Source organism: Cheilinus undulatus, linkage group 10 (assembly GCF_018320785.1).
Source record: "Cheilinus undulatus linkage group 10, ASM1832078v1, whole genome shotgun sequence".
Classification (NCBI taxonomy): domain Eukaryota; kingdom Metazoa; phylum Chordata; class Actinopteri; order Labriformes; family Labridae; genus Cheilinus; species Cheilinus undulatus.
In genome coordinates this window covers 40,538,945-40,565,060 of record NC_054874.1, presented here as the reverse complement: position 1 = coordinate 40,565,060, position 26,116 = coordinate 40,538,945, and the positions used below count along the sequence as shown (strand labels likewise).

The 26,116-nt window shown below is 36.6% G+C and overlaps 1 protein-coding gene across 6 annotated transcripts in view; it reads right to left on the bottom strand.

Moving 5' to 3' along the window:
- tapt1a (transmembrane anterior posterior transformation 1a) overlaps positions 1-25,932 on the bottom strand; it is a 34,427-nt gene extending 8,495 nt beyond the window's left edge. The window contains exons 1-16 of one of the 6 annotated variants that reach the window (XM_041796926.1): positions 25,817-25,932; positions 22,138-22,268; positions 20,545-20,663; positions 18,578-18,610; positions 18,386-18,473; positions 15,754-15,854; positions 12,761-12,923; positions 10,856-10,991; positions 10,350-10,447; positions 9,966-10,035; positions 8,454-8,534; positions 7,456-7,565; positions 7,311-7,370; positions 7,121-7,189; positions 6,869-6,945; positions 5,383-5,549 (exon numbers count right to left, since the gene is read on the bottom strand). In XM_041796926.1, the coding sequence (XP_041652860.1) occupies positions 5,383-5,549; positions 6,869-6,945; positions 7,121-7,189; positions 7,311-7,370; positions 7,456-7,565; positions 8,454-8,534; positions 9,966-10,035; positions 10,350-10,447; positions 10,856-10,991; positions 12,761-12,923; positions 15,754-15,854; positions 18,386-18,473; positions 18,578-18,610; positions 20,545-20,663; positions 22,138-22,164 (1,399 nt within the window). In that variant the 5' untranslated portion in view covers positions 22,165-22,268; positions 25,817-25,932. The other 5 variants (XM_041796922.1, XM_041796927.1, XM_041796924.1 and 2 more) reach the window with 5 other exon arrangements.
- Positions 25,933-26,116: the final 184 nt, after the last annotated feature.

Below are 26,116 nucleotides of genomic sequence, written 5' to 3'. Positions count from 1 at the left end.
TTTAATTAATACGCTAAATTATTAGGTTGCTGAATATCAAATTGTTTTTTTGACATATAGAGGAGTTTAAACAGAGCTATAAGTATCTATATTCCAATTGTGAAGCCAAATTAAAAAAACGCTATTTATCCCTTGATGTGTGTAGAGGTTAAATATGTGTGCAAATGGGTTTTGTTCACTTTCCTTTTTCAAGTCACAAAAAAAATTTCAATCATTTTAGGTGAGAGTAGAGCACTGATTTAGTAGCAGTTGTCCTATTGGCCATCCTCACAATGTGATTTTATTTCTCGTAATTTCACCCTGCTCTGTCTGCTTCATTAACACGGGTAAATAAATTTAATCCTTAAGGGGAGGCATTACAAAAGATTTGAAAGAAATGTTATTCTAGCTGCAAACAGCATAAACAGAACATTTCTCTGGTAGAAATGTGAGCTTTGATAAAAGTTAACCACCATATGGAGCTTGAAATGGCTGATGAGAAAACCCTCATTACCCATGTCTGCCCTCTGGTCGAAAACATGCAGTATAGACAGATGGCATAGCCAGTGCAATGAGAATACAGATCATTGTACTGACAAAGACATGCAGATGAACTCCATGGTGCAGTGAGTCCACTGGAGCAGCAGGTGAAGCTTGAGGCACAAACCAGGGCATTTTACTGTTAGAACAGTGAGTCCAGGATGTGAAGTTGATAGTTTAAATCCCAGCTGCTGAATGTGTGGAGAGCAGACTCACATTAATTCTTCTCTAAGTATTATAGTCTATATGCTGGAGCATGCCTCCTTAAGCCGTATGTCTGCTGCTTTCTGAGAAACCAGATTTGTTTGAGACACAAGCGTTTGCAGGAGCTTTGATGTTTGATATGACATGATGCACCATCAGGATCTTTGTCATTTTAAAGCTCCTGGCTCAGCGCAGCAGGCCAGTCTGAGGCACATGGCAGAAAAAAAGATCTGCAGGGATTTGGCTGTGGATGACAGGGAGATACTGCCACCTCTAAATCTGTGTTTTATTGTCTGTGTGGCTCAGATAGAGGGTCTGTTTTACACTTTGTCATGATATTTACATGAATGTTAATGAACATATTCATATGCTAATATTTGAATATTGGACTGAAGGTTTGTTTGTGCTTCATTTTTTGATGTGTGTCATAAATTATGACTTCCAGAATAAAACTATATCAAAGTCTAAAGGGTCTACAATTTCACACGGTTTTCACTATTTATAAAAACTAGGTTAGAAGGCCTGAATAATTGCATTATTAATAATATTGTTCACTAGTTATTTTGGAGCCCGAATTTATTTAACTGGGGTTAAATTATTTATTATCTTAGGTGAACTGTGTACAAGGGTCAAATGATTATCAGCCAGGCCGATTACTGTGGCTGATATTCAGTATCAGGCTGATTACCTGTGTGATAGGGATGCACAATATATCAGTATGATAGCTGTATCACAGCAGATATATGCTTTAAAAAGAAAATTATTTATAACAGATATTTTGGCTATGAAATCAGCCTATATCAGTTGTAAATATCGGTTGTAAAAACAAATAAGTTAGTGGAGTTTTAGACTGGACCAACAGACTTCCTTCAGCTGACGTCTTTTTCTATATTCATCATTCCTTACACTTTAACCTGTGTTTTAGGAACTGACGTTTTAGGTCTGAACTACATTTGAATATCAGTATTGGCTTAAAGTATTTTGTAAATATCGGCATATCGGATATCTGCAAAAATCAGATGTTGTGCATCCTTAAGGGAACAGTATTATCTTTTCCTTATCATGCTGAAATAAATAACTTAAAAACTGCACAACTTTAGGCTCCACTGTGCTTCCCTTTGGCTGTTTTTGATCTCCACAATATCACCTCATGCCCCGCCCACAACACTATCTTACGTGGCTAGACGTAAGTACCGGCTAGCACATAAGTAACTTCCTGTTCTCCTGATGCTACTGTGTTTCCCTGTGCTGTTTCTCGTGTTGACAGTGTTTTGATCAGTCAATTTTACTTTTGTTGCAACTATATTTAATAAAACATTCTTAATCTTATGTTTAAATTGTATCAAAGTTTCAGCTGTTTAAATGATGACTTTGGAAACATGATATATTATTAGTTTGGAGTATTACAGTGTTAGAGTTTGAAATACCAAGGCAATAACCGGCAAAACTCCGTGTTGTGATACTGATCAAATTAAAACTACAGCAAAAATACTGCATTGAAAAATAACTAACTCTAAGAGGAGAATAATTGATTAGATTTAGCTCCATAATTGTTAAGATTTGCATGTTTTCTTGTCATGAAAGCACAGTGAACTGAAAATATTGTTTAAAGTCATAACGCTGTAACAAAATAATACTACAAAAGAGCAGTACTTTATCTCTCATAACTAATTTAGTATAATAAAACACAAGTTTTTAATTATAGTTTCCACTCAAAATCATATTTAATTTAATATAAGATTGATATTTTTTTAATACACTGATTAATAAAAATCTGAGAACGACAGACACATTTTTGTCTGTTTGTTATTTTGTTCAGATAGTAAACTGACAGTCCGACATCATAGTTTTCTCCAGCTTTAAGTTGTTGCTGTGGCTAAAGATGGCATTGAACAGAATTTTCCAGTCTGGAACCTGCCCTTTCTGATGAATACGACACCAAATGAATGCAGAGACTGAATTTGTCTTGTTAGCTGCCTGAAGCTGGACACTGGGCTTTCACACACCGACAAATCTGTCTGCATACAAGTGTCAGCTATATGTCTACTAATGTTAAAATAAACCTGATTCTTCTACAAGGTGGGGTAAGCCTCCTCTTGTTTTTTGAATTATGCTGCATGCACTGAACCAACACAGTATTTTAAAACATTATCAGCAGAATTTGATTTAATGACTATTATCAGTCTTAAAACCAGATCTACTGCAGCTGTGCCTTGTTTCCTTTGTGTGCTTTTAAGGATTATTGTGAGACATTTCTGTTTTATTAGTACAGAATTTCAAAGTGAGGAGAGACGGGAGAGATCAGTGAGTGAGTAGGAGGCAGAGAGCAACATGCAGCATTATTCATAAGTAAGATTAAATCCCAGGACATCTCATTTGCTGGATTTTTTTCCTGAAAACTACTAGAATGCTCTCTCAGGTCTCAACGCTTTTTATGTCTCTAAAATATTACATGTGTAAGAGCCCATGTTCTGTGATTAGAAGCTTCTGTGAAACTCCAAATAAACTAGTTCGCTGTGTTTTCTGTTCTGTTATTGCTCTCACAGCAGCCGCAAAAATTAACTTTATTTTTTTGTTTTCTGTATTTAGATCTAAAATCAAACTGTTGTGTTCACGCTGCATAATGACCTCCAGCTGAGGGCTCCAACATGCTTTCAAGAATTTTTCATGCCGAAGATATGAGTGCACAATAACATTTCAGTGTCTAATGTGCATGCATTTGTTTTTGGATGCTGTAAAAATGTATTTATTCAAAACAGCTAGCTTGGAGTCTTGTGTTAAAGCAAGACATGTGGGAAAAGGTTTTTTTTTCTTTACATATTATTATTTGGTTTGTTATCTCAGAAAATGCCAGAAAGAGTCAAAATTGTAATTTGATTATTCAGTACATTTTCATTAACCTAACTGTCTACTATTGTTGTCTTAGTAAACATTCACAGGAGGAGAATCGATTTATTGACAAGAGCATGCCCACCTAACAATATACACTCTCTCAGCTGGTTAGTTTGGATATCTTCTTGTTGACCTTGCTAACAAGTTGACAATTAAAAAAAAAAAAAAAAACAGACAAACATTACAGCTCTGTTCATTTGTACACACTCTCTGCCAGTGTTGATTTCGTCGACTAAAACTACGTCTAAAAATGTTTGTTGACAGCCTTTTTCCATGATAAAAACTAGACTGAGTCTAGCCTAAGATAGATCTGTAATGACTAAAATTGACAAAAAATAAGCTTAGTTTTCGACAAGATGACTAAAACTACACAAAAATGTAATTTAGTTTTTGTTTGACATTAAAAATCCATAGTATTTCTCCACTGTGGGTAAATCTGTCAAGAAACAATGCATCTGTGTCTCTTTTGCCTCTCAACTGTAGAAAGCAAAAACCTCAGGTTTGGCAGCATGCATAGAACACAACCATGACTTGGTACAGGTTAAGGCAAGAGAATAAATGCTCGGACTAAGAGTAAAGACTAAAATGTGTTTTAAATTTTCGTTGACTAAAACTACACTAAAACTAAAAAGGGGACAAATAACTAAAATGTGATTAAAACTAAAAGACATGTAATCAAAAGACTAAGACTGAGACTAAAATTAAAAATTGTTGCCATTGAAACACTGCTCTATGCTTTACTTTTGATACAAGTTTGTTGAATGCCCTCCCTCTAACTTAATGTGATAAAATGCAGGAAGGAACTGACTTAAGCTATGTTTAGCTTTTGAACTGTTTGACTTTCGGGTTAAGCCCGGCACAGAGACTGTGGCATGTAACCAGAACATCTAGTCCAGTTTGGGTCTGATGGAGGTACATATGCGCTAGAGTAAAATGATCTCTAACTGCATTACTTTAGTAAGTCTAAAGTTATTCTGACTGGCATAACATTTGACTTTTTCTAACTGCATATAAATGTAATGAAATGTAAATGTATATAAATGAGGTTTGATTGACCGGTTCTCAAATGTAACAGTTCAACTTGAGGCAGTCTTTTTGGATTGGCACTTGGAACGTGACTTCTCTTCAGGAAGATTCTCACATAAGTGATGTGCGAAGTCGAGGGAACTGGCTTGGCCAAAAATAGGAGGAACAGATTGGTTATTTTGGTCCCTTTGCCAATGACAGCGGAAACACATTTGTGTACAGTAAGGAAACTAAATGAATCAGAACACCTGATAATTCTCAGTTTATCAATAAAGTCCCCAAACAATGACACAATCATATCCCTCACTCCAAATTTGAAGGCAAGTGTGCGTAATTACGTCTAATGAATTAATTTATTATTGCAAGAATTTTACAACAAAAAAAATTCTTCTTCTAGAAGTTTATGCTTTATATAATGATACACTGTTTAAAAAAATCAAGCATATAAGTGAAAATTTAAATGCTTTGATAATGCATTTTCCTGAATCCTGTCTTTAATTTTATTTCACTCGGTTAATTGTTTCTTGGTTAAAATCTGAATATAATTCCTTTTTACCCTTTTGCAATACAGCAAAAACTATATTTGTATATCATTTGTATACACTCTAAAGAATATTTACCACTATATTATGCTCTCAAAAGAAGAAAGAATGCAAGAAAGAAAGAAAGAAAGAAAGAAAGAAAAAGAAAGAAAGAAAGAAAGAAAGAAAGAAAGAAAGAAAGAACAGTTTTTACTATTACCTGAAGATGGAGGACATCTTTCCTCAGCTTCGCTGGAGCCTTTACCAGACGAGGATGGGGTTGTGGAAGATCTTTCAAACAGTTTATCCTCCATGTTGGCTCTCTTGACGTAGATACACGACTTCCCCAGCAGCACGATACTGTTCAACACTTTTAGTGAGACAAGCCTAGAGGGAGAAGTCTGCTATTTAAAACAAGTGTGGTAAAGGGAGTGTTTCTTTCATCAAAAAACAAAAAACTCTACTTCTTTTGGATGAATTAAAAATATGGCAACACATAACATTTCTATTTGTTGATGGCACAGAACTTATGACAAAATAACATACTGTTCTTGCTTTTAGCACAATGTAAATAGAAATATTATTTTTGGGAGAAATCAGGCTCTGTAGCCATTTACTGATAAATTCACAAGATGGACTCAGATCATTCACGGGGAAAAAATGAGGATTATTATTTTAGTCATAAGTGAGCAGCCATTTTTCTTGCTGATATTCAGCAGTGTTATCACAGTGTTGTCTTGAGCTGGGCCGCCGATATAATGAACCTCTTCCACCATCTGGTTTCACTCGTCACTGTTCACATCCCACAACTGACACCAGGATGTTGATGTGCACCATCCTTCTGTGTTTCTGGGCTTTGCTTTAAGGCGGGACTCTATCACTGTGACGAGAGAGAGACGGACACATTTGGGTCTGTGGACCACTGCTCGCCATGACAGGGCGTTTCGGACTGAGAGACTCAGCGCGCCTGAGTCTTTGCCAAGGCACAGCGGTCTGTGTGAGCTGGAGCTATTTTTAAACCAGGGGGTGGGGAAGGCCAGAGATGGCACTAGAGATGACAACATTGTATTCTTCACCCCGAGGGAAACTCTTCAACGCTACGAGTCCAACGGGATACGGCAAATGAGAAGGAGCGAGGCTATCAGCAGCTCAGCACAGGGAGAATGTGAGGGCACAGTGTTAATGCTTATGTAACTGTGTGTGTCTCTGAATCTGCCTGTGTGTTTATGACAGTCCCTGCATGTGTAAGTGTGCATTCATTAGACCCTGCAAGCATGTTCATGTGTAGAACATTAAAGAGTGTGTGAGACTTCCTCTGCATCTGACACAAACAATGTCAACATATGGATATACAGTGATATGAGAACAACTAGATATAAAGGGAAAAATGAGGATATAATGACCCAATTATTTTTCTTCGAACAAAAGGATAGGAATAACCCTATGTCTTATCAGTAGGTGAATACACATTTGCAATAATGTGAAACTGAATCAGTTTCAGCCTTTCAAACTCTTCTTGAGCTACATTTTCAACTCAATGTCAAAATATACAAAGCACATGTAGTGTGGAAATGTAATGTTCAGTACAAGCATGGCTAAATAAGCCTTAAAAGCTGCCTTGATCTACAGTCAGGGCTGGGCCTGTCCAATAAAATCATGTCATAACAGTAAATTCAAAGGCATCTGTTTAACTTTAATAGACTTACCCGAGATAAAAGAGGAACACACATGTGTATGAAAGAGCTCCCTGCACCTTCACTGAACTCATTACCACTCGAATAAGCTGTAAAACATGAAAACACAGAATAAACAGTAAAAACACAGAAATTTAAACAATGGATAGAACTATCGGGCAGCTATTCTAAGCATCAAATGCAAGTTTATAGAAAGTTTTTTTTCGATATTTACATGCTAGTTTCTTTCACTCTTCTAGTATTTTATGTTTGAATGTCTCTTACCAGAGCAGCCAAAGGGAGAGGGATGAAGCCCATCCTCCGAGCCACTGAGTCACTGTAGTCCGTACAAGCCTACACAGTGATGGACAAGCACAGATTACAGCTCTCCACAATACAGCATTGATTAACTGTGTGGGCATATTACTGTTCATTTAAGTACAACAACTTTATTGTAAAGTAAGACACAGCATACATTCTTTTGTCGACTGCTGACGAGATCGAAGGCCAAACTAGCTCTGTATTCACTGTACACCTAAGAAAGAGACAAGCAGAAAATCATAGGGGGCAGACACAAATACGTGTGTAGGTTGATGAGTAAGACAATATTTTGTTCTTACGTCTGCGGTGATGTCGTTGAATTTGGTGATAAAAGCGTGTTTTATGATGTCAACAACAATTTCAGAGGAAATGACCATGAAGACATCTGGGAACATCACCCATAAGTGGTCTGAGGGGAAAACAGTGGAACAAAAAACTTGACAACAAAAAACAAACAACAAAGATGCAGAGCTAGCAGGTGAAACATAGTTAGTCAAAACTATGACAATTTTAGCTAGGAGTGTTCTTCCCTACTGATAACATGGATAATTTATAAGTACAGTGGTAGCAGAGAAGTCTTTGGTATCAGCCAATACTCTAGTCTGCACACGGGAAATGTCATCAAGGAAGAAAAGACACAAGTTTACATCTCTAACAGCAACAATATCCATAATTCATAGCAAGGAGCCATGAGAGCATGAATCACAAAACAGCAAACACAGCTGAAGTGATGCTGATTCATGGCCTTTTTTGATGCATGCTGAATAGCTACTGGAAAAAGTAAGCATTCTTTTAACTCAGTGTTTAGCCATTGTTTTGGTTATGTACTTTGTAAACAAAGAAGCGCAGACACTGCAAATGCAGCATGAAAGATAAGTAAATTACTAGAGACTTGTGATTAGTGTTCCTCTTTAGCAACAGAGGGCTGTAGCTCTGCTAGTATTAGCACATCAGTATTATGATTTCAGCTGACAGGCCACATCTGTCATCTACTGTGTGTGGCTTTGAGACTGGCAGGAGGAGATGACTGTTTTCAGAGGGCTGTCATACAGAAACGCCCTGCTCTCATCCCTCACTCTGCCCTGTTATGTTAAACTGAGGTTTGTTAGAAGATTCACAAGGTAAAGCACTGGGCCAAGTCAATGCCAAACAAAAAATAATCTACTCAGCATGTCGTTGTGAATTTTTCTATCATGATTAGTACTGGCAGTTTCAAAACAATGGTGAACAAATCAGTGCCTGTGTCAGTTTGCTTCTATGTGATATGAAGTGCAGTTTGAGTAAAATAGATAATTACCTGGCTTCCATAAAAACTGCTCCATATTCCTAAGACATACGATTAGCAGGAGAACGTAGCTGGTGAACCGCTCCTTGATATCTGCGGGGTCAAATTGACATTTTTGTGATAACAATCTCTCAACTCTGGAAAAACTTAGATAAGAAGCATTAACATTCGAGACACGTCCACAGAAACTTTCACACACATTTTTTCCCTTGCACAGTACTTTTGAATTAAAGCAAATGATGTTAAAGGTGTGTGAAAAGGTTGAAATGAGTCAGAGCTGTCAGTTATACTGGCTTTGCTATGAACACTTCTCATATAACAAAGCAGCACTGTTAGACTGGCTTTTACCATGCAACTAGATGCTAAAAACATTCACTTAATGTACTCTAAAGACGCAGCTGTAAATGTTTAGCATTTAACCATCTGTGCTGATAGTACTGTTAGTTTGAAGCATTGCTTGGCTCCCCAAACAGGAAATCTCCCAAGATGTGAGTGAACAGTGGGAGGGAATTGGCGGCTGATTAAGGCTTTTTCCCTTCTGCTGTCATTCGAATACAATAAGTATGACAGCAATAAAACCCACTGCTCTAGGGCATCAAAGAGAACATGAACAATATATTTAATGTCTGCTTTTATAATGCTATATGGATACACTCATAAAGGGGTTGTGTGAAATCTTGTCTCCTAAAATCTTTGATTGTGCTGACTGTTTTTCTATTGTTCAACGCTAAATATTGCACTGAAAATCAATTATGATGATAGATGTTAGTCATGCTTCTATGAAACAAAGATGGAATAAAAATAGATGTTTAATCTTTCTGAAATGCTTAGAAGTGGTATGAAACAAGAAGTAACCTTTAATAAACTAAGTGAGTTCTGGTGAGCAAAACTGTATAGCCAAAATTAGCTGGTACGAGTGTCAGGATTTGCTGCTTTTCTTAAAGGGGTACTTCAACATTTTGGCAAATTCGCCCCTTGCCATAATTCCTATACTCTTGGTAATAGGTTCGTTCTAACCCTTTCCCTCATCAAACTCATCAAATACACAATCCAACAACTCCAAAACGCTCTCGTGGACAAGTTGTGACCTGCACATTCACCACGCTATGAAATAATAACGTATAATTGTGTAACATTATGACACATGAAGCAAATACTCAGAACTATTTCTTGAGTAAACCACTTGGTGGAGTGACACAGTGCAGCAGCCATGTCTGGAGTGTAGTCCCGGCTTTGCATTTAACTTTGAAACATCTCCGTCTCGTAATGTTCCATGATTATTTCATAGCGTGGTCAATGTGTGATTTCAGTTGGCCAGGTTTTTCTTTGGTTGATTATACCTCTAGTTCATACACTTATTTAATAAAATGTAAATTTTAATTTTGTGCAGTCTGACATCAAATCAAAAGGAAAACAATACAACAGGTACCAATTTGAACAGTGCCAGGGATGATAGTTTTTGAAATTTGAGTTTATTTTTGGCTCTCTTGCGCCATTCAGTACTTAAAATTATTAAAATCTTACCGCTGTTAGACATTTGGAATAAGTTGTTCTTCCCAAATTTCTTGAATACACTTCCTTTGATTTCAACAAACTGTTTAAGAAAACAGAATGAAAGAGAAAGAAATGCAATTAGCAGGATTTACAATGCAGAAAATACAACACTAACTGTTGCAGCTGCAACAGTAACATTTCATCACCAACGTGCCAAGGGCAATCTGACTGTGGTGCATCTGCAGTCAAATTAGATATGAAAAAAGGTATTTTGTGAGCATGTGGGCATATATTTCATTTGGACAGAGTACTGAAGCTGCTTGAACAATCACATTGAGACAGATTTTGTGTGCTAAAATATCTTGGACTGCGCTCTAACAACTCATTAATGTCTTTGTGTGTGTGTTTACTGACGTTGTTCGACATCATGATGGTAAGCAGGGACTTGTTGTGTGAGTTGAAGGCCACGTTCAGGGTGGAGGCTTGTACCATGATGAGGATGGAGTGGAGGACTAGGAATCAGCCACTCAGGAAAACAAGGGATTTATACTGCTTTTAGCACAGTGTACCACTTCATTACAACTGAAAAAAAGCAACAATAACTTTACACAAGCTAAATCAGAAGACAAATCACTAGACATTTGCCTTTGTGCTTTGGTCTTGTTAGAAGAAAATCCAAACATATAACATTCTGGTTAATGGCATCAAAGTCATGAATCCCCTAATGGCTTCATTTTTCTTTCACAGTGGTTACACAGAGCTACAGCATTATATAGAAGCAGTCGATTAAGATCTTTTTAGTCTGACTCAATATCACACTGGGAAGTTCTAAACAGAAAAATAGACACCCTTTTTCATATTAAACCTTCCAAATAAACTATACACCCATACTACTGCAGATCATTTTGCCAGAAGGATACAGACATAAAAGACAGCCATGATGAAGTGAGGAATGACTCCTATACTGTCTCTTTTCCTTTCTTTGGGCTCTGTGGCTGTCCAGTAAAGAGCATCCAGGATGTCTTGACCAAACGAGGAGAAGAGGCGGTCTGCCACCTTACAGAGACATGAAAAACATGTTTTGATTTAATAAAGAAAGACTTATGAAAAGCTGAAGTTAAAATCATTTTTCCTGCCTACACAAATGCATTAACTTATTGTGTTTCTCTGTATTGTTTTTGGTTATCATTTATTTTCAACATTCTTTTTATGCAAACTTGTCCCTTTCTTTCTTTTTTTTTTTTAAGATAAGATCATTCATTAGAATTCTATGGAAGTTGTCAACAGTGCTGCTCCTTCATAACTTCACTGTTCTTTTTGTCAAATAACTGAGAAAACCACATCCATCAAAAACAGCCTGACATATCCTGCACTTCAATTTTTAACATATCAAAAAGTTTGAAGCCAACACTGTAGCACCCTTGAAGTGTAAGAAATCTGAAGCACACACTTAACATAAGTGGCTCATTATCAGAGATTTTATCATCCTGCAAGAAGATGCTACAGGTGTTCTGACAGTGCCTTTGCACACTCTTTCTAACACTGCTTTGTCAAGCGACAGAGTGTGAAAGTGAGATACACTAACAAGCATAACAGGAAAGAGGGAAAAGGATGGTTACCCAAGTTATTTCAAACTGTCTCTCCTCCATCTTGTCACGGGGTAATTAATCACAAAAAAGTGGAGAAAGTTACATGCTTGCTAGGGGTGGGAATCACCAGTGGCCCCGCGATATGATATTATCACGATACTTGAGTCACGATTCAATATTATTGCAATTTTAAACATTTTGTAATACACTGAGCATTGCAATACGATATATTACGATATATTGTGATATATCGCGATCTATAGCACTTTTTCAACTGTTTAGCTGATTTAGCATTAGTCTTGCCCTCATGTTTGTTGTATTTCCGCAGTATTTTATTTTCATGTAGTACCTCTTGCTAACCTCATTTGTCATGTCCATCTCATTCGTGCCCTGCTTTCATTCTAATGTCCTTCCCCTGGTGCTGGCACGTTTGTTGTACTAACTTTCTCCTGCTCTATGACTGTCACCTCTGTCGACCTCACTGGACAAACAACTGATTTTATTTTTCCATTATCAGTTCATATTAGCAATTAATTTGAAAAAATATCGATACTTAATGGACAAGACGATATATCACCAGACAAAATACTGCGGTACTATGCTGTATCGATTTTTTCACCCACCCCTAAATCTTAAATTACTTCTTTGACCACAACTATTAGCAACACATTAGCTAGTATAACTGTTCCTTAAAGGTGTTTTTTTTTACATTTGTCCTTGTATGACAAATCAAGAGTACCAATGGCCAGATTAATGCACATACTGTTTTCATAACAATCTAATGTAATGACTCAGTAATGCACTATGTTCAACACACGAATATGGATGGAATCTCATTCCGACTCCATGTACGTTTTATTCGTATTTCTACATGTTTTCCGAAGCCTATAGATATAGACCAAAAATTACAATACCACTAGAAATCAGGGGTAGCAGTGTAGCCAACACTAGCTGGGCAGAGTTTAGACAGGAATTGAGTGTCTGACTGATGGCAGTAAAGGAGAAGTAGAAGGAGACGGTGCCCTTTAGTGAGTGTTTTTTTTTTTAACATCTACCACAATGTAAAGGAGACATGTGAGTAAATGGGTTGGGCTGCTCAATTATGGCAAAAATCACAATCGCAGTTTTCTGAATGGTGCTAAGATTACAGTTGTGAAACATGATTATTCATTGATGTTTTCAACACACTTATTCAACAGCCACATGTTTTAATGTAAACACATAAATGTGAGTTACCTCCAACATGTTGTAGATGATGTAGAGTTTGATGACAGACTGTCCTCTGATCAGATGGTACATCATGGAGTAGTCCACATAATGCATCATGGAGAAGCACAGCACCAGGATCAGGCCCTTGAGTACGTCACACACCTGTGCTGGCTGCAGCAGTCGAGACCCGCTGACATCACATACAAAACACACAAACACAGTAATTTTGTTTTTCTATGTTGAATGTAGGAACAATCATATTTAACTTCTTTTAAAACAAGGACCTCACACTTGCATGCTGGGAAAATGCAGCGTACAAAATGTATTTGCTTAACATGCAAACATAACCCTATTACACTACCTTAGTGAACAATTAAATGTGCTTTTACCCAGATACAACAGGTACTGATAATCCCAAACATTTTTAAATGAATGACCATGAAACACAAATGTTTTAATATTTGGTATCACTGACACTCCACTCAGACCTACTCTACCTTAGGGACAACAAAGATGACTGACTACAGATTATTAAAGCGGCTCTAAAAAGATTTCCGTAGCTAGGACGACACATACAGGGTGAATGCATAATGTCCCTTTAAAATGAAATACCCCACATAAAGGGAAAGGCAACATGAAATAACAACATAAAAGCTTGATATTAAAAATGTTAGTATCTCCTTGACACGAAAAGTTTTCTTGTTCTTAAATGTATCTCCTTTAAATATGCTTGTTTTGTTCATTACTTTTTCTTCAACAATAATAAATCTTTGTGGTTCTTAACTACTGAAAGACCACAGAACAACAACAAAGTAATCATATATTTATGTAATTATCACCTATCGCATCCATTTTTTTTGAGATAGGTAAAATTGGGTGCAGCATTTTCAGAGGATCTGTTGAAGATGGAAAAAATAGCATCACTTCTGCAAACTGCAAAACCAGCAAATCATATTAATTGGTATCACATATTCGGTTCATGTGCCTCATAATTAATAGCAATGGTTGGCTGTGGTAGCTATGAAGCATGTTAAGATTTGTTCTGACAAATCTATAGGACCAGTTATTTTCTATGACAAGGATAACTGAAGAGCGCCAGAGAGAGCTTAACTCTTTAAGACATCCTCCATATTCTACATGTCAGCTGCATGACTAGCCTTTAAGTCTGCAACCACCTCTAACTACAGCAGCAAAAATAAGACTTCTCCATTCTCCATGTGAGCTTCTGACTGACCATAAATCCAAACATTTTTACAAGTGTGGGTTTTAAAAGGACAAGTAGCAAAGATGAATATTTTCAGCTGATTAAAGACTGAAATTTCATGGTTTAACTGTTTTCTACCTCCAGCATCATCCCTTGAAATAACATCAATTTCTCTCAATATCACTAAACCACTACTAACCACAGGGACAATATTAACCAGGCTCACTAGCGCACTAAGGATGGCAAGACAATCAACTACGCTAACACCCACCATTACCTTCAACAGCAGGACTTCTCCTCAGCTCTCACACTATTTCAGAACATAGAGAAATATAAGGAAATGTGAGTCAGTGGGAGGCTGGGAGGTAGAGGTATTCACTATTTAAGGAGCTCACTCAAAACTGAGACATGGGAAAGAAATACCAAAGTTTGGGAAGATGTGTAAATTAGCTCAATCAACTGTATCTCATTGTCTGCTGAATCTGTGTGCAACTGAGCAGTGTAGAGAACAAGATGAGAAGAACATCTGGACCTTTGTTTCCCCAAAGCATTAAAGACTCGAGCCCAGTCAGGTTTTTGAGGAGGATACACTGAGTAAACAACATGTCTAAAAGTTACAGGACTGATAAAATAAGGTGAGCTTACATGAAGGAAGTTTACCTGTGCCGTCCTTCTAACTAAATATATAACCATCTATCTTTATGAAAATGCATTTTTCCCCCTTGGACAACAGCTCCATCTAGTGGTCAGATATGTAAGAGAAGCATGGCTGAAATATGACCAGAAAACCCGAGAGTTTGAAAGACTATATATTTTCTTCAGAAAATAGAAAGGATACAAATGATATGAGATATGAAGTTTTTCACCCATTATTAGTTGATTTTCTTAGTTGTTTCAGTGTGTATTGGTTATTTGTGAATACTGATCCTAGATATTACAGCATTGCCTTGCACAGTCCAATAGCAGTAGTTATTCTTCGTTCATCTTGTGAGGGGTTGCATGGGCAGAAAAGAAATCCAGTCCAAAAATATAAACTGTAATTGCCTGTCAAACACATTTCAAAACAAACTGAAGGATTTGTAGTAGATAAAAATGCCTTCATTTTAAAGACTTATGCTTAAAACGTGTAAAAATAACCAACCCACTAAATAATTGTGGGCTATTTTTGCAGTTTGTATGTGTTCACTTGATTCATTTTTAACCCCTTCAATAAAGTAAGCCAAAAGTACCCAAGAATCACATGTTTGTGATGACTACAAAGACTATGCAGTGCTTCCACTCATCTATTCTCATGTTACAGATATTAAAATCCATTTTAGGTATTTGCTTGACAACAAAGAGCTGGAATTCATTAAGGGAGTAACTGTCCACTGTACATGCTGCATTTCTACATATAATTTGACAAAAAAGTACATCAACAACTACTTCCTTTAGTTTTTTTAAATGTATTTCTGTCTTCAGGGATTTTTTTTTTCTGTACTTTCAAATATTCCTCTGGTTGCTACTTCAGTGCAGCCTATGCAACAATAACCCGAACAAACTGTATTCCACTGGGTGTTTTTTTTTTTTTTTTTTTTTGTCATCTGCACACCTGTCTCCAGAAAACATTAAAAATACAAGCCTACTCTTATTCTCTTTCTGCTTGCAGGGCATTTATTGCACTTGTATTGCAAAGTCTTCTCTGAGCAGCAGTTCAGCTCTGAGCAGTAGTTCAGCTCTGTCTGCGGTCAAACACTGTGCACAGCAAAACCCCAGAGACTATCAAAATGAGTTGAGGTAAATAAGTGCACAAAGATAACATATTTAAAAAACATACCAGTGTTGCTTATTGTTTTCCTTTGCACTGTGTGTTTTTTGTTTCACTGTGGGTGGCACAAACTCCTTGTTCTCACAGTGATGGTGCTCTATAGAGTGGAGCTGAGACAGAGAGTAAGAAATTGGTGGCTGCTTTCCAGTTTAACATGTAAAAAACACCTGTGTGACAGCAGCTGTAAAACAAAATATCAGTATACCACAAAATAGCCGAAGCTGTACATTTTAAGGAGATATATCATAAAAAAAACCCACTTCTGAGGGTTATTTCAATATTCCAAATACCTATCACCCCACAAAATGTGAAATAAGCCAACCCAGTCCTTTGTTTGGAGTGTGACTACATCTGAAAACACTAAATCAGACTATCAGTCTAATAATCAGTCTATACGGATTCTAAACTCTCTGTGACAACACAGTGAGTTATGATAATAATACCTCACACCTTTTGCATGCTATGATCTTCTCCCACATTGAATATTGTTTTACTAACTGGTCCCTTACTGGTATCACCACACTTAAACTGATAGAATCCCTGTATAAAAAGGCCTTAAAATTTTTTGACTGAAAACCATTTTCATATCATCATTGTTGTATATTTGAGAAATATAATCTTCAAAGTTTTGACAGTTTTCAAAATTTTAAATATGCTCGTTCTGTACATAAGATACTGCATGAACTAGCCCCAGCTCCATTAAGTGAATACTTTAAGCTGAAAGATAACTTGGCACAACCACCAGGACCACTGCCAGAGGGGACTGTGAGGTGCTGTTCAGACTCACCACCTTTGGACAGACAGTGCTGTCAGTTGGAGCAGTAACATTTGCAACAATATACGGTACCACCTGCAATCTGGGAATGCCCTACATCCCTGATCATCACCACATCAGGCCCCCCACAGCTTCCCATCCCGCCCCCAGGAGCTTGATTAAATTCAGAAAAAGTGCTGAGAATATAAATTTATAGTTCTGTATTTAGGGTTTCTTTTGTTTCTTTACCTTTATGATCCTTACAGATATTTCAGTAACTCCAAAATAAGTGAGATTGAAACAGTCATTTTAATGTAGGCTTGATGTTTGATCAGTTTTACAAAAATCAAACTATCATTAACCATTACTAGCACTCAAGATGCACTGGAAACTTACTCATAAGTCCATTTTTGATTAAAGAAGCAAAATTCTGCGTAAATTTAACAGTTTGGGGGGGTTGAGAGTTATTTTTCACTGCCTGAGAATTAAAACAAAACATCTTTTTCCTTCATGTGTTTTTCACCTGGAATATCCACATGGAATATATGTGGCTTGAATATCTTTATTGCCCCCTTGTGGCTTGCTGTGGTATAGGGATTTTACTGAGTTCACTGTTAAAGGCTAAAAATAAGGTACATTTTGTAGAAAATAAAATTATTTAGACAGAAACTTTTCTTTCATTCAGTTCATTTAACCTGGTGGCCCTCACAGTGTATGCATAGACATAAGCTGATCCTTGTACAAATGTAGCTGATGACTCCTGCCCTACATACACCGCCTTCAAAAGCCATCTCAAAAATGGGCTCAAATCAAATTAAACCTGCACTCACAGCTAGGCTGATCTGCAGCATATGCATGCATACAGTACACCTATGTTCGTGCTGCACCAATCCACCTGACATTGCACTTAATATTTATCATTCTGCTTTGTACAATGCATGCTTGCATATGCATATGTATATGAAAAAATAATAATTATGAAACAAACAGGAAACAGGTAACAATGCTAGGATTGTAATTTAGGTCTAATGTCTAAATGCTCAGACCAAAGTGACATCTTAACGTGTGTATATATATATATATGTATATATTTTTTTAAATCTTTTTTTAACAACATGGTGCTACAAAAATAAAGAGAAATAAAAGTAGCACATCCTTCTTTTTTGATATTCTAGTGTTACTGAATATATTTGATATTCTGTACATATAAACATTTAAACAATTAGTCAAAATTGCTTATTTTCTCTGAGTCTTTTGTTCTATTCATTTTTTAAGTCCTAATCTTAACATTACACTTTTCTTTGAAATAAGTGTTGGTAACAACAGCCTGGATTTTCACAGGTACTTCAGGTACTAAAGCGTCTTATCCACAACATGTGCGACACTTGCACACACACAGCTCCCTAGAGGCACAAAGCTGCTGCAGCTGGCTGGTAGCATAGCCTGCACAAGGTAGTCTTCACTATCTCTATTCTACAAGCATTATCTCCATAACACATATGCAAATAGTACATGTATGAATCCAGTTTGCTGTATGCTGCATTCTAAGTAGCCATCACTGTGTGCCGTTCATACAGTATTAGCTTGAGGGTAGGCACTAAGAAAGAAAAGAAAGCCAGATATTTTAAACAAAACCTTGTTAGAGAAGCAAATGGGTAAGAAAAGAGAGGCCGTTTTGCTTCTTTAGAGTAACTGGGGATTCCTGTACAGAGAGAAACCATTTTTACCCTCCCCAACAACTGCTCATAGACGCTGTTACACAGGACAAATGAGCCCCAGATTGTTCCAGGAGAGCTGTGCAGTAGGCAGCCCTCAGGTTTAAGCATGAGCAGCTGTATTACTGACAAGCAACACCAAGATGAGAATGAGCATGCACGCTCAGCAAACCTTCCCTGGATGAGAAAACAAAAGCACAAGACTTAGAAAGAACCGACATGGCCTCCCTGGGTTGGAGAACATGATGAGAGGAGCTGGGCTGTGTATTTGTAGACAGAATGGAGATGAAGAGAAACTGGTGAAGGGATGTGAAGGCCAGTTCAGGTCAGTGATAACAGTGATAAAAGGCTTTAGGGAGCATACCTGCTTCGTCTGCAGTAGGGGCATGTGCGTGCCCTGCAGGTAGGAAGGAAGGCAAGGAAAGAGGGAGACAGAATGTGAGAAGAGGAGGACAGGAGATGTCCTCAGAGGGGGGCAGGTGCTGTATGCTTACTTTAATGCTTTTAATTTCAGTTAAACATTAAAGACATATAGTCACCATTTTTTAAGAAACAGCAGTATAAGAAAACAGAATCATATATGATCTTTATAAGAGTCCAAGAGCTACACTGAGTTTTGTATTTCAGCAATTTCAAATAAACTAAAAATGTATCAAAGCCTTGAAACACAATCAAATTATTTTCCAGACCTGTATTTTAAAATACACTGGCTTTACATGAATACACAGATAGCAACATAATTCTGTTTCAAGGAAAACCATATGTATAACAAATGTGTGGACATCTGTATGCATAATGAATGACTGACAGAACTACTACTGCTGCCTGGCTGCTAACACATACAAAAACAAATGCACTATTTTATATTTACTGCATGAGAAATTAGCTATGCTTTTTTAAACATGTTTTTCCACTCAAAAAATGTGAAAGTTCAGCAAAAGAAATTTCCACACATAACTGTGTCTGAAAAGATAACCAGCATAAACAGTTGTTTGCATGGTGCCAGTTTAGCTCATGCCTTCTGGTTTCAAAGTATGTCTGTACTATCTTAAAACAAAAAGCATAAAGTTGCATGATTTAAAGGCAAACTAACCTCAAATACCAAACCTGGCTCAAAATCTTCCTACATCTCATACTATTATGTCACTTTTGTATGTTCCTTTGTATAATCAGTTAAGAACTCAGTTTAAGACTGTGACACTATGCATGTTTTATTTTTACATGCCATCTGCCATCTAAAAGTAGAGTTTGGTTAAAAGTTTACTCATGCAAGAACACACAAGACCAAAGTTACTGGCATGACATGGTAACAAAATGATGATAGTAAACTACAGTGCTGTAATATATATATATATATAAATATATATATATATATATATTTATTTATTTATATTTTCGACACTATGTAAGTGCTCACTTGTAAGTATTCTATTACTCTTATGTGAACCTGCAGCAGCAAATAATCAATCATTTCTAAACTCACAAAATGGTACTGTTTGTTACTTGTGACATGCTGAAGTTCAGAGTTAATTCAAATTAAAAATAACTATCGCAGTTTGGAAATGTGTCAAAAATAAAGGATGAATAATTATGAAAAAAATACTGTAATCCCAATATTGAGCATGGTAAAGATTAATACTAGTTTAGCTGTAATTGTGCAGAAAAAAACATCTCAATGTTAGCTCATATTACCGATTTTTGTACCACCGTGCTAATATTTGAATACATACAGTGCTTAACATATTTATTAGACCACCCTAACCAAAGTAAGGTTTATGCCACAGCTGCCCTAAATTAACAGCATTGGTAATTACCAAAATCATTCTTTATGTTTCTGCAATGGTTGATATACCAATATGTAGAAGCTCTTTAACCCAAATGATATTTTTAATGCTAAAATACAATTATCATTGTTACACATGAGTTTTCAATTTTTCTGATTTACAAAAAAAATGAAAAAATAGTAAAGCACATCATTATTTCTTGATTAATATGTCAAATTGTAGTTATTTACTTGTATTCCTGAACAGAAAAATGAGTTTTAGTGGTTGAATGTTATGCTTGATTCATTTCTGACTTCTCAGAGAAGCCCAGTGATCCGGCTCAAATTTGGGTGAATTCAGTTTGAAATTCCTCATTCCTGCTAAAAATGGTAAAACGTGGAGAGCTCACTGAAAATGAAAGAGTCCACATTAAAGCACTTCATGATGCTGGATGGTCTCTGAGACAAATTTGACAAGTGGTCTAATAAATTTGTTAAGCACTGTATATTACTCTATGGTTCTGTCCTGTACATTTATAGGAAGCACGGTTTGTGTTTTTGGCTCTGACCTGAAACCACAGCATGGCAGTGTGAGGAGGCGGAGCACGGCCAGCAGCACCCTGAGGGGCAGCAGAGTGAAGACATACAGGAAGGCATCCACACACAGGAAGAGGCCAAAGGTCATCAGCTAGAAAAAATACACAGAAACACCTCCAAGTCAAATGACGATAACTGGTGTGAGTGACATGCAGTAAGAAAGTTAAACAAAGATCCTAAACATGCCAAAGATCATTTTCTCTTCATCTGCTAAAATAAGTAGCTAAGTCTGTTTAAAACACAAGGCAATGGGAATGACACAAAATGTTTAAAAGCAATATAATCAGTGAACATAATACTTGACAGTCTCTTCATGTATGTAAAACCTTCTACTCTAGTTAAAAATACTGCTTTGTTTTCTTCCCACTGCAGGAAAAACAATCAATGACAGCTTATTGCCACCAGATGTTACATTAAAGAATAAAGCCTTTACCTTAACCCAATCAAAGAGCAGACACATACCTTTTCAGCTTTCCACATACAAATTAAGTGCCATGCCATATTTAAAGAAAGTCTGAGGAGATGTACATTTAAAGCATGTTCTTCTCTTACAACTTGAAGACACCGAGGTAAGTTTTAGTGAAAAACTTGGGGGAGGCTTCATCTCTCATTGGTGGATTCTGTGTGACTTTTCGTGGGGCCTTGTCAGGCATTGATGAAGTTGGTTAGTGTGCTTAACATAGTGAACTTACTGAAGTCTTTTATGTTTGCACACATTCCTTTCTCTCCCCCCAGGGAAAAAAACAAGTAAGTGAGAGCTACTTGAGTCTGGTCTGACTTGCTCAGGTGTGTTTCTGTTGAGAAACATCTTAGATACCCCAACATTATAAACAGAGTCCTTTAAATTATGAGAAAGCTTATATTTGCTACCAGTAATGTCCTGGATTTGACTGAATTGAATACATAACAACAGTTCAATAAATTGGTCCAGTCTTCTTAACAGGCAATATGTTAACCTGATTTATATGAATGTAAAGATAATAAAATATACAATGTAAAAATATGTGATAAATTCCTAGAAAGAGGTTGTGCAGGTTCAGATGTATCAACATATTATATTACAACACTGCCACTTGGTGGTTCCAGAAAAGAACAACAAAAACATGTTGCTGTCAATGAGACACATGGCTGATGAAATATATTACATTCGGCACACTATGAATAAAGAATATAGTGTTTATGTCCATACTTGATAATGCAAATAATGTTTATCTAAACTGATAGTTATTTTAACTATTAAAATAATTACATTTTTTTTATCATAAACTTAACTAGAGGTAATGAAATTAGCTATACAAATGCGCTGATTTTCAAGCTGTTTCACTGACAAATCTTTAGTATTTTATACTCCACAAATGACTAAAACAGTTTGCCAACTGTTTAATCAGATCAGCGTTAATACATGACGTGGGTGATTATCCTGTTTAGAACAAACAGACTGAAACAACCATAAGCTTATTGTGAGCTGTAAACTGACAATGTGACTTTGAGTGTTTCTAAAAATGATAGCAGAATGATGGCGGTGGTTGAAGAGAAATGGGTGCAGCAGAGTTCAAATCTTGTACCTTCTCCAACTCCTTGGGAATCCGCATGCATGTGTAAACTCTCTCTCTGCGTTCTGTGTACTTTGCCTCATTGTGTTCGAGGAAGTAGCCTCTGGTGAGCTCTGCTGTGATGAAGCGAGTCAACGATGGATCTGGAATAACATTAGGAGCCCCAGTGTTAGCAGAAGGCCATTGTCTGCAACAATTACATCCATGGTTATAAACACAATGACAGTGCAGGCCTTTTGAGTTTCTCACTGTAGATTGAAAGAAAAAGAAACTTCTCTCAGTGATGAAAGCTTAGGGTTTAACGTTTCTGTAGCTTACTACCTCATTCAGTGACATCATGAATACATCATTATAATTCCTAATCATGCAACATCTTAGCCTAGAGCTGGGCAATTAATCCAAAAACAATCAAAACTGACATTTAAAGCCTATAACCGACAAAAACCTGCCATGTCAATTATTTTAATTTTTTCCCCCTTGCATTATCTCTCTCTACTAATGCACCACCCCCTTGAAAACAAACTACTACCTATGTAGTCACCTGATAGGCAGCCAGGTAGTTTCATTTCAGCTGTGTATTTTAATTTCAGTTGTCTCAATAAATAAACATAAATTGTTAATCTCTGCATGTTCCTCTCAGTTAATTGTTTTAAAATTATACAAATATTTACAGAACAAACAGAGTCAGAGGTTGGGGTGGAATAATCGATCATTAATCGTAATCAAGGTAAAAAGCCCAATTAATCGTGATTTTGATTTTTGGTATAATCCCCCAGCCCTATCTTAGCCACAACAAAGTACATGACTGAGTGCACAACATCTAAACTGTAGTCTACCAACATTTAGAAAAATAAAGTAGCACTATGGCCACAAACCATTGACTAAGGGCCATTCAAAGTTAGTGACTGATCTGCAGACAACGTTGTCTTTTCATAGCTTTCATAATTTTACCCAGAAGATAACAGCTTATGTCTATGTTTGCTCAATATGGGATCCATTTTTTTCTTCAATGTCAAATGAGCTGAAAATATGTTACCAATTATTTGTATATAAGTATGAATATAATCAGCTGTAAATAAAACTACTTTAAAGTAATATACTATATTTTGGGGGCATTGGATCTGTATGTAGGTAAAGATAATGTGCATAATTACAAGAAAAATGAAAAAAACTGAAACAAAAAAGGAAATCATGTTATGAATTAGGCTAATATTTTTTTAAATAACCATTTCATAGCAAACAGTGCGTTTTTGTTGAACTGTCTGAGTGCCTACTCTACAATAAATGCCCACATACCATTTTAAAATTACTTCTACTTGACCTCAACCTGTGAGAACCTGTCAAACATGTCACACTCCATAATCTGAAGACAAAGACACATTTATCGTACATAAAGCATGGTGTGGCCTGACTATTAAATGTTGGCTCAACATGAAACCGTTTCACTGTTAAAATCTAAATTACACACTGAGCTGCCATACAGTACATCTGTGTTAAATGGGGTTGAAGCTGAAAAATATTTCAAAGGTTTAACTAAAATATGGGTCCACAAGCAAGTCATATTTTATAAAGCCCAACAGGCCTGTGTGAAGTAACATATTTTTATCAAATTGTTAGTTTTTCTTAAGTGCAAACTGCAGCCTGCTTCAGCCTTAGTCTTTGTTAATGGTACTTTACACTGTTTAATATTTATTCAGTGGTGTTTACATAACCTATGATGCTGCCTTTACTCGTTCATGTCACGATAAAAACGCAATCTGTGGGGTTAAATGAGGATCCTTGTAAGTGCAGGCTCTCCCTGAATGAAATGTTACACCAAAATCTGTGACCAAGATGGAATTTCAAATAAATTTCCCTTGTTATCACTTTTGTGATTTGGATTTTATATCAGTATGAATGCACAGTATTTTTAGCATGATATCTGTATCAGCAGATAGTAGCTGAAAAAGTTAATTATTGTGTCAGCAAACATGAAAAGATTTACAATCAATATATTGGCTATAAAATCTGTGTATATCAGCTGTAAATGCTGGCCACAAGAACAAATACATCAGTGGAGTTTTAGGCAGAAACAGGCTTGTACATCAGCTGAAGTCTCTGACGTTATTCATCATCATTCATTACACCTAAAAGTGGGTTTTAAGGACTGAAAATTGTTAATGTCTTTATCCTCAAATTCTAAGTTGTGTGTTTTAAAGACTTAAGTGTTAGTTCTGAACTACATGTAAATACTGGTTTTGGTATCATTCGCAGTATCAGCTAAAATTAATTTGTAAATATTGACATTTTGACATAAAACCAACAACATGCGTCCCTAGATATCAGTTATTGAATATGATCCAGATCATAAATACGTGGCCACTAATAACTGAGATTTTAGTGGACCTAAATCTGTGACCCCTTTGTTGTGTTACATTGCATATGCAGAAATAAACAGGTATGGATTGACTACAATTTTTGACTCAATTATAATTTTTGGGATCTACTTACCATTTTATTGGTACCTTGATTGAAGAAGGAGAAGTTATTAAAGAGTTACACATGTCTTAAACTAAAATAGTCTGGGGCATCTTTTCTGTTGTTTAAGTCATAAGTCCACAACATAAAATCATTTAATTGTCCATTATTTTGCTACTCTAATCTATTTAAAAAGGGTTTATAACTCTAAAACTCATCTTGCTTATAGCGCTATTGCACATGTCCTTATTGCCTGTATTAAAAAGTGCCATAGAAAGGATTTAACTCAAAGAATTCATATTTTTGACAAAGAAAAACTTGGAAAAAAGTAACTACAAGAAGTGATAGGTCACGGACACATTGACAGACTACTACTATGACTAAGCCTATTGATCAATAAACAAGCTATTTAAGTCCCATTCAAGTGCATTGCTCTCATAACTACTGAACTAATAAACTACTGAACAGTTATTAGAGGTTGTGACCAGGTCGGAACACCAGTCTGGATACAAACTGATTAAAAATCATGTTGCTATTGGTGTTTGAGTTTAACTAATGGTTAAAGTTCCACCAAGTCTTATCATTTAACATAAGACCTCAAAGAATGGCTTATTGACACCCTGACCTAAAACTGCAGTATTACATAACGCTACAAACTAATACAGATAAAGAGCTCAATGGTTCCTGCCCACTGGACTTTTAGCAGCGACAGGGGCAGAGCATACAGCTATGTAAACTAACTTTACACCTTAGCACAGTAGCTTCACTGTATGAGAGCATTTTCATGACTTTTTCGATCAATAACTCTGTGGTGTCAGTCACTGAGTTATTTAGTGTAAGTTACGAGTTGCAATATTAGCTTGACTGGCTCGTTAATCAAGCTAGCAGTGACAGTAACGTTAAAACAAGAGGCGTTGACAGCTCTCCCCTCCGTTAATACTACACAACTATCTCTAAAGATTTTATAACTTGTGTAGTCTGACATTGATATAGCTGTAGTTACCTTGTTGTAGTTCTACGTCCCATCATTTTGCGAATATACACACAATCTCTCCGCTTAATTATCGAGTTTCACAGCCCTTACGTTTATTAGCAGTAACGGTCGTAACGTCAGTTGAGGGGAACCGTTGGACATTTACCTGCTGGGTGCTCCCGTTGCTCCCTTCTGACAGCACTAATATCGTAAAATCCCAAAGTTTCCGGCAGCTCTGGAGTTATACCAATTTTACCTGACCTGTGCAAATCCTCCCAAGGTCGCTTCTGTCTTTTCTTTAGCTCAATATCAGCTTCTTTCTCGTCTGACAGCTGCTCGGTCCCCGATAAGTCCGCCATCTTTACTTTGGCCGCCGCGTCGCCCCGTGCAACGTCATCGGCTTGTAGGTGAAAACAAACGACGTCATTGAGATGAAACATCGCAGGTAGCCTGGTTAGACGGTGCATGCTTTAATTTGAACATGATGCATAAACAAAATTATCGTAGAGTTTTAAATAATGACTTAAAATCCAAGGGGTGATAGACTGACAGTTACTAAGA